The sequence below is a fragment of the Artemia sp. Qi Xiang Cuo genome, chromosome 1, assembly GCF_049724085.1.
Source record: "Artemia sp. Qi Xiang Cuo chromosome 1, ASM4972408v1, whole genome shotgun sequence".
In the NCBI taxonomy this organism is placed as follows: domain Eukaryota; kingdom Metazoa; phylum Arthropoda; class Branchiopoda; order Anostraca; family Artemiidae; genus Artemia; species Artemia sp. Qi Xiang Cuo.
Window position 1 is genome coordinate 13,951,834 of NC_142794.1, and position 13,224 is coordinate 13,965,057.

Genomic DNA, 13,224 nt, shown 5'->3' on the forward strand with positions numbered 1-13,224 from the left:
CACACTTGTGAAAACTCCATCAGCATGTATCGGATTGAAAGAATTAGCTTTATCATGAAAAACATTTACCATTAAAGAATTATATAATTCCAATAAGGAATTGTGCTAATGACTTATGAAAATGTATCCTTAAAATAAACCAATGGATTAAATCATTCACGTCATACCTTATTTTTGCACAGATAAAGAGCCCCGCCTTTTTTAAAGCCATACTAAGCTGGGACGTTGCATCAAATGAATTGCTTTTAACTACAATTACGCAATACGTGTAACTTAGATATTGCCCTGAATACTGCTACTAACAACTCACTGCAGCACCAAGCTGCCTCAGGCCAAAACAGCTACGAATGCTCCTCGTCCGTCCCAATCTATTTAGGGCCTCCTTCTTTAATCCCTCCCCAAGAAGTTCCCATTTCCCTTAAATCTAAAAAGCTCCCATTGCCCTGAATAAAGAAAAGAAAAAATGCAGTTGAGCAGCAAAAACCACTTGATTAAGTAGAAAACTCTTTTTTTATGATTTGTTTTTCCGAAACTGTAAAATATAAATGGTTTTATTACTTTAGTAGGCTTTAAAAACTTAACATGGAAACGAAATAATGAAATAAAAATAGTTCGGTCGACGAAAAATTGTATTGGTTCTACATGATGGCTTTGCAAACCAATGTAGAACCTAATAATAAGTTTTCGCAGATTGTTAGTGGCACATTTTTTATTTAACAACATAAGGGAAATTTTTTATTTAACACTAACAAACTTGTACCACTAACAATTTGCGAAATCATTTTCGCAATGGCATAAGTTTGTTAGTTAACACCCATATTCTCACGAGCTAACGTAGAATTATTGGGAACAGTTGAAAAAGAGGAAATAGGTTTTTATCAACTTGTAGGCCTATATAACTTGTATTTTAAATTACATTCGTATTCGAGTATGAACAAAAAAAAATTAACTTTAGAGTATACAAGCTCTATTTGTATATTTCTATGACCGATTGATGGACCTGATTCAACATACTCTTGATTCGATCATACACCCATCTGTTGGAATGTGGAGAGAGGTGAGGATGGGGCCACTGATCCAGAAAGAGCACTCATGGGAAGCAATAATTTTAATTTTCATTGTAGATGGTGGTAGAGCAGCATTTCTTTTGGCATTCTATCAGTAATACCTGGATATATTATGGTTCCACAAGAAAGAACAGTATTGACACACAGGTCAATCCTGATGTCTTCATCACACTTTATAATACTGTTATAAGGGGTTTCATGGATACCAGAGGATTCAATACCAAAGAAGGATAGCTGAAATAGAGCTTCGGAACACCTGAATCACGCACTTACAACTGTGGTAACATGTACGTCAAGAAATTCAGAGCTCTTCTCCAAAGACGTGGAGCTAGCGGCTATGGTCATTTCTTGTTCGAAGTCAAGGCAAAGTTTTCCTTTAATATCACGGACAGTTTCTCTTTGAGCTGTGGTGGTGAGGGAGTAGCCTCTCCCAGTCAAAATTTTCACGGGCAGTTAGTCAGACGGCGACCAGCCAAGTCCAAACGCAAGATGGTAGGAGCATAACCTCCAAAGATAGGGACGAGGTGAGAGACGGCACCAGAGTCCAAGATAATGCCACTGGTTTTTCCAGAGGTGAAGAGAGAGGATAGCTTGAATGGCAACATATTTTTCTGGTGTGTTGAAAGCCCTGAGGATAACATGAGTCATCTCTTCTCGGTTGCCTTTGGGGTTAAGCGGCACTTCAGTTAGCAGCGCAAAGTATTCCTCTGGCGCTACACGGAGCTCATTGAAAAATTTATGATAGGATTTTCTCCGTATCGTCCCCATTGGTAACGATGTCATGTTTAATGGGGTACTTTAGGGTCAGGATGCCTCTTTTGGACTGGACTTCATTTCCTATGAAGCGGTCCTTTTGTCCCATGCCGACTGTTGCACTCTGATGACTTGGGCGACTAACAATGGAAGGGTAGACGGCACGGAAAGCATCATCACCAACTAAACTGGCTATGCACATTCTTGAACCACTATCAACAACAAATGCGGCAAATTCGTCGTGCCATATTTCGAGTTAGAAAATTGAAAATGAAGTAATAAACACCACAGCTGAACAGCAATCTCTATTTTCATTATAGAAAATTATCGAATCAATATAGAAACTGTATATTTGCAGATAACTCGTAACAAAGTTGCAAAATATTGTATGTAGTGACTTTGGTAACAGAGTTCTGTAAAGCACCATTTAAACTTGGATCCGTGCATCTTTTTACATATAATCAAACTCACGGTTTAGATTTTTTATGTTTTTCCGTCACAATTACGGTGTTTTAGCGTCAATATCTTGATTCGATTTAAATTTGAAAACTCACAAGAAAACAAAAACACATCTTTTAAAAAACTACTTTTTGACTTAATTATGATTATTTTTATGATCATTTGAATATAATACTATTTTATCCTAGTCGTTTATTAATTTTTTAATTTATTCACTTTGATTAACGAATATTTTGTTAAAGAAAATAAACTTGTAAATTACATTTTTATGACCTTTTTAGCTTATAGATAATAACCAGAATTAATAGTGACACAACTCACAATTATTGTCTTAATAATACACATGGTTGGCAAAGTGTAAAAATAAAAAATATTTACAATTTTAGTCAGTTTTAGTGCTTATATCATATCTAAATATTTTTGTAAAAGCTTTAATTTGATTTAAACCATTTCTGTATAACCAATCTGCAACATTCCCTTGACTAATAACTGTGTCAAACCGATGAATGAAAATTTGGACACAGCTAACAATTTCTAGAACTTCAAATTCTTCAACTTTGGAAAAAATCAGAAGAATAAAAAAAAAGAACATATTTACAAATGAATTAGCTGGCAAGCTGTTGTCATGGCGGCTTCTTTTTGAATACCCTAATACGCAAAAAGAAGGAAAAATAATTTTGACATTTGATTTTTTAATTATTTAGTTAAAATACTACTTTATCTTAATCATTTATTATATTTTTAATCATTTTTAATTTGTTTACTTTGATACATGAATACTTTTTTAAAGGAAATAAACTTTACATTTTTAGCTTATAAATAATAACCGGAATTAATAGTGACAAAACTGACTTTTATTGTACTTATAACATGCATGCTTGGCAAAGTCTAAAAATAATGAATATTTGTAATTTTAGGCAGGTTTAGTGCTTTTATCATATCTAACTGTTTTTGTAAAAGCTTTACTTTCATTTAAACAGTTTATGTGTAGCCAATCTGTAACATTCCCTTGAGTTATTACATATACTGTGTAATATATACTGTGTAAGATTAATTAGAGCAGTAAAAATTTGGACGCAGCCAACATTTTTTCGAACTTCAAATTCAGTTTAACTATGAAAAATGAAAGAAAGGTTGAGATGGCTAGGGCGCGTAGTGCGGATGAAGGATGACAGATTGCCGAAGATTGTCCTTTTTGGGAAACCGTCTAGAGCTAAACGGAAAGCATGTCGTCCTCGTCTGGGGTGGGAGGACGTCATAAAGAAATATTTAAAGGAAATGGGAACTTCCTGGGAGGGTTTAAAAAATGGAGGCTTTGAATACACTGGGATGGAAGAGGAGCGTGCGCAGCTGCGTTGGCCTCAGGCGGCTTGGTGCTGCAGTGAGTTGTTAGTAGTAGTAGTATGAACAAACTACAAGAATACAGAAAAGAACAGACTTACAAATGCATTAGTTGTTATCCTCTCCTTGTTGTTGTTCAGCTGTTGCCCTGATGCTACGCCCAGTTTTCTATTGTACCACTTTAGTACTGGAGAGCAACGCAAGTTGACTGATAATGCATTTTAAATTTTATTTTACCATCTTATTACAAAAATCAGAAGAGTAAAACACAGGGGACGCCAATTAGGGCGGACTTTCTTATTTCTATTTTATCATAGACATAGACATAGACATAGGTTTATTAAGATCGAACAGCGTAGCCATGGCTAATTAATGTCGTCTTTACAACAATATGAAAAAAAAAATAATACAAATAACACTATAAAAACACTAACACGTGAATTCAAATAACACTAAGTCTTGTTGTATGCTTCTACGAAAAAGGGGACAAACGTGTTTTGGTAGCGGTTGGTCCTGCAGACAGGGGGTTGTAGCTTCGACTGGGATCTGGTTCTTTGGTTAACAGGAGCATCAGGTGGGAGGATCAGTCTGTGATGGGGCGAAGATAGCAGTGACTTGCCGAGGGACATGATCAGTGATAATCGTCTGTCGCTGAGAGATTCAAGGTTCAGTTCTTGCAAGAGTTTGTTGTTGTCGTCACTTCTGTTACCAACGATTATGTTAACAGCTCGTTTCTGCAAAGATTCAAGGTCATCGCAAAGGTAGTGGGTGCTCTGGACAAAAGGTCCCCAGACAGCGACGGCATATTCGAGTAGAGGTCTCACATACGTAATATAGGCATTTTTTAGGCTTTGAGTGTCGCAGCCAAACCTGCGCATCAGGACTAAGGTCTGAAGTGATGCATTGCCAGCCTTAATAACCTTCTCCACGTGTTCGGTGAATGTGCAGTCCATCGATAATGTGACTCCGAGGATTTTTGCAGATGGAACAACAGGGAAAGGGACTTGTGGGAATTCCAGATCACGTTTTAAGGGGCAAAACCTGAGGATCATTGATTTATCTGCATTCAGTGTCAACTTGTAACGTTCACAGTCCTCAGAGAAGGATGCCAGAAGGGTCTCGCTGAACTGACGTTCGATTACACCTTCTCTGACGAGGTATTTGAGGACAAATGATAAATCGTCGACGAATTTGAGTCGCTCTTCGAAATTCTGAACGAGGAAGTTGATGAGGGAGATAAATATGAAACCAGCAAGTCTTGTACCCTGAGGGGCTCCACAGGTAAGTTTAGACCAGTATGAGATCAACTCACCTTCAAACAATGGAAATACACACTGCGTTCTGTCCTGAAGGAAGCTCATCACTAATGCAAGAGACCGCTTCTGTGCGCCCATTGCTCGCATATTTTTTGCTGCCGTAAGATGACAAATCAGGTCAAATGCCTTCCTGAAATCGGCGAGAGCTAGGTCGATAAAGGTACTGCCCTTGTCAAGCCACTTAAAGATAATGTCAACTAGGCGCACGAGGTATATCGAGGTATTGCAACCTTTGAGGCCGCCATACTGGTAACGGTCTATGTTTTCCCGCGTGTGCTTGAGCAATTCACGCAGGATGAATGACTCGGTGACTTTTGCAAAGGTAGATGTGATTGATATCGGTCGTAACTCGTTGCAACATTTGGGTGTTTTAGTCTTCGGTATAACACGCACAAATGCGCGTTTCCAACACGACGGGAAAGTTGACTGGGCGAAACATTCGCTGATGATGTGTCCAAGTGGCTTGGCCAGGAAAAGAGAGAACTCTCGTATTAACCTTATAGGCAGCTCTTCAGGAAAAGAGCTACTGGATGGACACAACTTGTTCAGCTCTTTGAAAACTTGATGCTCAACTATTTCGATTTCACCTTCGTCAGGGCATGTTGACAGTAGGTTCTATATTTCAGTGTTAGTTGGGGCAGGAAAGGATGTACAAATGTCAGTAAAGTAATTGTTGACGTCATTTGCACTCACGAGTGACCCATCATCGTTCAGAATACGGATACTGGATGATACTATTTTTCCAGCAATCTGCCTCACTAGACGGTGCCATTTACGGGGATCCTTTTTTATTTCAGGGTCCGAAAGGGATTTTCCGAAGGACTTTCTTGCCTCGCGACAAAGGCTAACTATTTTGTTTCTTAATAATCGTAACGACGTTGCGTCACTACTTGACTGCCTTACAGTGTTTTTTTCGCGACTCAGCTGTTTTATTTTTGTAGTGATCCAGGGCTTGTCAGATTCGCTCACGACAAATTGCTTTTCCGGGAAAACTTCTAAGCATTTGTCATAGAGTAGGGACTGAAATATTTCTGCTTTTCTGTTGACATCGCTTTCGTTGTATACTTCGCTGAAGCAGTGAGTACCGACCCACATTCCGTACGTATTAATAGCAGACTTCGTAATAGGTCTCCGGAGTACTTTTATTTTCTTAAGCTTCCTGATTTCACTTTTTGTCTTCATCAGCAGAGTGTGATGGTCCGATTTGCCCAATGTCCCGTTCGAAGACACGTCTTTGTAATATGGAGCAAGGTTTGTAAGAATAAGGTCAAGGGTGCTCCCGGTCACATGGGTGGGTATCTTGACCACTTGTGACATACCCAGCGTATTGGCAAGCCATTGTTTCTTTGTTTGGTTGAAGTCACCAGCTATTATGAAGCCCGGGCGGCTATACCGCTGTCGTAATGTGTCTAACGTAGACTGAAGGTAGGATACCAACAGCCGTCTGTTTTTGGCGCTTTCAGGATAGTAGATACTTGCAATAATGATGCAAGAGACATCTCGTGGTAAATGTTTTGGCTTGCATAATGCCCAGATCGTTTCATGGTTAGGGTCATTGAAGTTATCTAAATATTTGCAGGGGATATCATCGCGTACATACAGGGCAACACCTCCGCCAATCCTGTCTGTTCTAGTGTTCAAGAAAACCTTGTAACCAGCCATCCTTCCACTTGTCTCGTCGAGCTGCCATGTTTCGGTAATTGCGGCGATATGGATGTTATTCTGACGTAGAATGACATCTAACTCATCCACTTTATTCGTTAGTGAGCGGACGGTGCTCAGAAGGAAGTTTGGAAGTTGGTGTTTACAAGAGAGAACCTGCGGTGATACTACTGGAGGACAATTACACCCGAAATCATTGGTAGGAGCCTTGTTGTCAGGAATCAGCCGGGGCGGTAGGCTCACGCTTGGGATTGAGACTAAACAACTCTCACGCTTAGGCTTTTGGCTGGCCAATCGTCCGTAGGTGACTAACACGTCAATCTTAAATTTCTTTCTGCCACCTCTGCGTTCTGTTCTTGTTCGCTTGCGAACGAAGGGAACGTCATCTATATTTTTATAAATTCTCAGTGTGACGAGTGTAGCTATGACAGATGGCGCCAAAACAGCAAAAGAAATGAAAGTAGCTTTTTTGCATTGATCAATCCAGTTTTCAGCAGCAGCCTCAGTCACAAAGAATAGCACTATTAATACAGTTTTGATTAATACCACTTTCATCGCAAAGGGAGGAGTATTTCAAGGCACTGAACAAGTTAAACTAGGATAGAATGACTTGCAGCCTCAACGGCGCGAGAGCCATCTATCATATATGATCTATCTATCATGACTAACTGGTCGTTTCTGCAACCCCCCCCCCCTAAATTTTCGTGAATCGGCGCCACTGGTAAAACAAAACAAGATTTAGAAACAAATTAGCTGTCCAGCAATTCTCCGAGTGAATATTTTTTTTCCCTGCTGATACCCCCAGTTTGCTACTATTCTCCTTTAGTAATTAAAAGTAACAAAAATGGCAGATAATGTAGTTCTTTTCAATTCTTTTTTCCATATTATTAAAAAAGAAATCACAAGAATATAAAAAAAACAACAGATTTACAAATAAATTAGCTTTTCCAATTCCATTTTACTATCTTATTACAAAAAAAAAATTTACAAGAATACAAACAATAACACAAGACTTACATATGAACTGGCTGTACAGCTGTATTCCTAGCGGCTTCGTTTAAAACACCTTAATACATAAAAAGACAGGAAAAAAAATCTTATGAATCCATTAGCCATCCAGCACTTGTTTTTGCAGCTTCTTTCTTCTTCTTCCTAATCTCGTTCCTGGTGCAAGCTAGGCTTAAATCTGCTCTACAAAGAACTAAAGATTTTAAAGTAAATGAATAGGATTGCTTCACCACTTCCAATTCTTTCAAATTCCCTTCATATTGATTCATCAACTCCCTAAACCGACCTAACAAATTGAATATAGAAGAAGAAACAGTTTCTGTAGTGGCTTCAAAACCTTCCCCTTGAAAACCTTTAATTTCACAGTAAACTTTATCAAAAAAGTCTTTGTAATGCATATAATTTTCATTCAGGTTCTGATTTTCACCACTCAACTCCAATACTTTCTGTTCCTTCTTCTCAATATCGCTCTGCATGTATTTCAGTTTCTCGCACAATTCTTTATATTTAATTTTTTCTTCTAACAGCATCATTCTTTCATCCATAAAAGACGATATTCTCTTTCTCAGCTTCCCAATTTCACTATCTTCATCACTACTTTGAGGTACATTAGGAACAGGGGGTAACCGATCAGGTTTTTCTTGCAAATGACTCAAGCGTTTCAAATCAGGTACTTTTTTATGGTTTTTAACTAAAGCTAATTCGTTGTGCAACTCTTGGCATTCAGTAGCTAGGGCTTCCTTATCTCGAAGCAGACAAACTATTTCGTCAGCAAATTTTTCTGGCGTATCGCCAATAAAGTAAGAAGATATTATTTGTAGCCATTTTTTCAGTTCATTTTTTAATCTTCTAATTTCTTCATCTTTAATATTATCTTGCAAATTCAGTTCACATTTCGCTTCCAGTATGTCGTATTCTGTTCTCAGTTTGGCTATCATTTCTGATTGTTTGTCCGTACGCATATCTTTCTCTTTCAAGTTTGCCTCAAACTGAATCCTATCAAACTCTTTCTCTCTTTTCAGCTCAGAAATGAGATATTTCCCATCTGACAGTTCTTTTTCTAGAATTTCTATCCTTTGTCTCAGATCTAGAACTTCGTTGTCTCTCTCTTCAAGTCTATCCAGCAATATTTCACTCACTAAAAAATAATTATTATATATCAAAAAATAAAAATAAATATAAATAATATATTATACACTTCGTAAATATGGGAAGAGTCAATTCAGTCTAGCTAATGGGGGCGCCACCATGCTAAAAAGCAATTTTCTAGTTTTTCCTAAAGGTGTAACTAATATCAATTTAGTTTCTAAGCAATATGGACCATATGCTGGTGAGAAATAAAAACAAGAATAATACAAACCGACACAAAAAGCGAACTTTTGGATAAATTATCCGATTAAGTAATGAGACAGCTAAGGAATACACATACCTTCAGAATCGGAACTTTATCCTGAATTCAGATATAACATTTGTTTGCGTAGGACATGAACTTTACCCCAGCTCCCTAACGTGCAAATAGATACCTTGAATTGTATATATGCACTGAATTTTCCATAAGTCACTCTTTTCTTCGATTTGATTTAACAGTTTGCCAAAATAATGGAAAATTCATTCGATATATACAATTCAGGGTATATATTTGCACATTAGGGGGTCGGGGTATAGTTCATTTCCGACGCTAACGAACGTTATATTTGGATTAGGGATGAAATTCTGATTCTAAAGGTATATTTATTTCTTAGCTATTTCATTAGTGAATTAATCGGAAAACTTACCAACTTTTTGTACAGTCTAGAGCTAAATTCAGCCCATTAGGGTGGACTGGAACACAACTATGAGAGCAGTGACTATTATCTTTGGTGGGTTTATAGAAACACGTGTTAGGTGTTTCGTTTCTGTGTTGTATGTTTTGTGTCCCGCTGTAAGGGGACCTTCTTTATTGAAAAACTAGTATTTTCTTCAGAAAACATAAAATTAAAATGACTAGTTCCTCCTACGAACTCCCACTCACACTTAAAATCAGAATAAATGTGACAAAAGATTATTTTTGTGTCCCTCCCCCTCTCCATTAGAGGATTCAGTCTTCACTTCTTAAAGGCTGAAACTGCGTGACCCATCTCTATTTGGAAAACTAGTAATCTCTTTAGACTAGGACTAAATTAAAAAGACTAGTTCCACCTCCAGAACCTCAGTGATCCTTAAAATCCAAATAAATGTGGTAGAAAATTATATATATATATATATTATATGTATATATATATATATATATATATATATATATATATATATATATATATATATATATATATATATATATATATATATATATATATATATATATATCATTTTTAGGCTATGAAATTTATACTTCAGATACATACTTTAGATTATACTTCAAGTAAAACTAGATTCTTAATTAGGTAACAACAATTAAATACAACAATAATTTCAACCAAATATAAGTTAAATGATTAAATTCTATCTGATTCTTCCCGGAAATCTCAGCTGAAATTTAACAAGGAAATATTTAAATATATTATATTTGTTGTAGGTGTGTTTATTTTTGTGTATCCATGTTAGGGTGGCCTCCCCCACCTCTCCTGCCCAGCTTTTTTTGTTTTTTTTTGTGTGTTTTTTTTCTTCGTTATGTACAGAACCAATCCGGAGACATCAACTTATCGGAGAACCGGGAAAAAAATTATTTATTTGCAAGAAAATCTCTAACATAGTTTTTGAAGATACCAAACGAGTGGCAGCCCCGCACAGACTGCGGGAGTGTTCCAGATCATATTACAAGCTATCAAAGGGTTAAAGTCAGACCGTATTGACGGAGTATTTGTAAATTATTGGAAGTGCAGAAAAAATAAGTCGATTGCTCGGAAATAAAAACTATATTATTACATAGGGCAGCAGGAAGCTGGCCATGTAACCTCAAAAAATTCAAAGAAGCACAAGACAGAAAATAGAGAGATCTCAAGTCAAGCAAGTCAATCAGAGAGATCTCAAGTCATGTTTTTGTATTTTTGAGTGAAATAAATATACAAGTTGAAACATTAAAATGGCACCGTCATCAATTATGAATAATGCATCCCTTTTTTTATTTCAAGAGAGCGGTAATTTTCTGAATTTCAGAGAAAATTAGGTCATTTTCAAATTTTTCAGAGAGACTAGTTTTCTGAATTTAGTGCTCAGTTGAAGCCTATTTTCTATAAAAATCGATCTGAAATTACATTGAAAATCTAGCTCTTTCACAATTCACTGAGGGTCGTCCAAATGTTCCTAGACGAGTCAAAGAAGAAGCGAGTGGAGGTGACCAGAAATTATAAATAAAAAGTGATTCGCTGGAGACTCAATATCATAGTGGCAAAGTGGTAACTGCAAGTCATTAAGTTGACTAAGGCTTAATATATAGAGTAATAGGAAAGGAGTCTGTTTCTGAAAGACTTTGAAGTCGTATAGGGTGATGAAGAAAAGTAGCGGGAATTCTTTGGAATTCCAGGAATTATAACTTTATTTTGGATTATTTAGAAATTTTGAGAGAATTAGGAATATGTTTGAGTAGATAATATGGAAATATCTTAGATATGATTCTATTAACGGACAACAAAGAATTTTAATAATTGGGACAAAAGAAACATATTTTTTTTATGTAAATAACCTAGATTTTGGGCTAATTTTATGCACAGATTAAATTATTATGTATTAATAATGTTAAATATATTGTACCAATTATATTAAAATTATTATATTAAATTATATGTTATTTGTTATATTTTATTTATTTTATAACATTATTGTTATTTATTATATTAAAATTATTATTAATTAATATTATTTTAAGATTATTAGATATACAATTATTGGAGAGATTACGGAAAGGAAAAAAAAAACATCAAGAATAATTCCCAAATTCCTAAATATGATTTTGATATTTTTCAGATGACATATAATATGGGCATATCCACCAGAAAGGGTTTTCAAAAGTCGCTTCCACCATTTTGGGATTTTGACAAAATTTTCAAAATTGATAAGAAGTTTGAGTGATTCAAAAAATATTTCTAGCAAATTTTAATAAAAACTATTAGAATAAAAAATAGGACAGCCGCAAATTCTAAAGATAATGCGGATATCTTGAAATGAACTGAAAAAAAAATGCCAAACATACTCGATCTATAATATTTTAATTAGCTGCAATTTATTTTTGCATTCGGAGATTAAACAGCAACACTTAATAGGGAGAGAAACGTTAATTAAAAAGAAACTGATTAAACTACGACCAAGTGAAAACGTGAGGCAACTAATACCAACGGTAAGAGAATATTGGGAGAAGACTCATTCAAACGGAAATTGAAACTTTACTGCTATACTTGATTAACAATGAGATGCCACCTCAATTAATTGCCGATTTCTGCTATTTGAGGTTTCGTTCGTTTTTATCAGTATTATTTAGTTGGACACCAGCTATTTAGAGCAAGGTTAATTGATGCAGGGAGGATGCAGGATGGGACGAGAGGTCCCTGAAGACTGAAAAAGTACACTGTAGGTCAATATTTTCTCTCTTTCAGTGACAGAACCTTTAAATCCATATACATAGGTGGGAAGGGGGCTCCCCTACTCTTTCTTCTGTTGGAGGAGCCTCTTTGAGCTAAATGTGTAACACAGATGTTGAGAGGGTAATAGCTCCTTGTTTTGTCCGTGTCGCTTTTTACTGTGAAGATATAATGATTATAGTACAAAAAAAGATTCTAAAGGTGACGCTTTTCTTCGGTACCTTATTCACAATTTATCATGGTCTGGACTTATGTTAAAAGTTAATTGTATAAAATTGATCCATTTCGGTCAATATTATATATTGAAAATTTTAATACAGTTTTGATAATAGTCAATAAAGAAGATAAAATGAAATAGTGTTGCCCTAGTAAAGAGCAAATTTGGCTCCCATATCCCCCCCCCCCTGTCCTCATAAAAAAATAATAGGGATTTTTTATATAAGACAGTGAAACGCAACTTTAAATGAATATTTAAAAGTATGATCATAGAAACTTGGGAGAGGGCTCATTGAAAAAAAGGTCAAAAGTCTCAAATTATGAGAATCATCTTAAACGGAAGCATCATACATAGATTTCATAGTTATTGCAGTGCTTCGACTTAATAAAGAGCGTGCCTCCCATGCATCATTGCATTTTTTCCAAGCACCGGAGGAAAATTTACAAACCCTTCCACGTCCCATATGCCCTCGCACCCTTGAACAAGAACAGGCCAATTATAAACAGCCAAAAAGTTCAAAAAAATAACTTAGGTTAATATGACAAATGCAGGCCTGGAATTCCCTAGGAGAAATGACCGAAAAATCATGCAAATGGGCACTATGAAGGAAAAGTACTTTATAAAGGTCACTCAATGGTTTTCAATGTCCAACCCTAAATTTGTATACATAAACATGTCATACCTCTTTAACTCACATTTATTCGAGGACCCTTTGCTCAAGGTCGTGTCCACTCTATCTCCAACTCATTTCTTTAAGGCAGTAGACACACTCTGTCTCCAACCATCCCCCACCCCATGGGTCAGCAGTGCATACATTCATTTCATCTGACCCTATCTAATCAACTTCAGCA

The 13,224-nt window shown here is 36.2% G+C and overlaps 1 protein-coding gene and 1 pseudogene across 1 annotated transcript in view; both read right to left on the reverse strand.

Moving 5' to 3' along the window:
- Nucleotides 1-1,154: 1,154 nt before the first annotated feature.
- On the reverse strand, nt 1,155-2,111 carry LOC148956027 (actin-like; annotated as a pseudogene).
- A 5,331-nt stretch (nt 2,112-7,442) lies between these two features.
- Nucleotides 7,443-13,224, reverse strand: part of LOC148956028 (uncharacterized) — a 16,138-nt gene continuing 10,356 nt past the window's right edge. Inside the window, exon 3 of the mRNA XM_089093660.1 lies at nt 7,443-8,744. Within this exon, the coding sequence (XP_088949786.1) occupies nt 7,696-8,744 (1,049 nt within the window). The 3' untranslated portion in view covers nt 7,443-7,695. The remainder of the gene's footprint in view (nt 8,745-13,224) is intronic.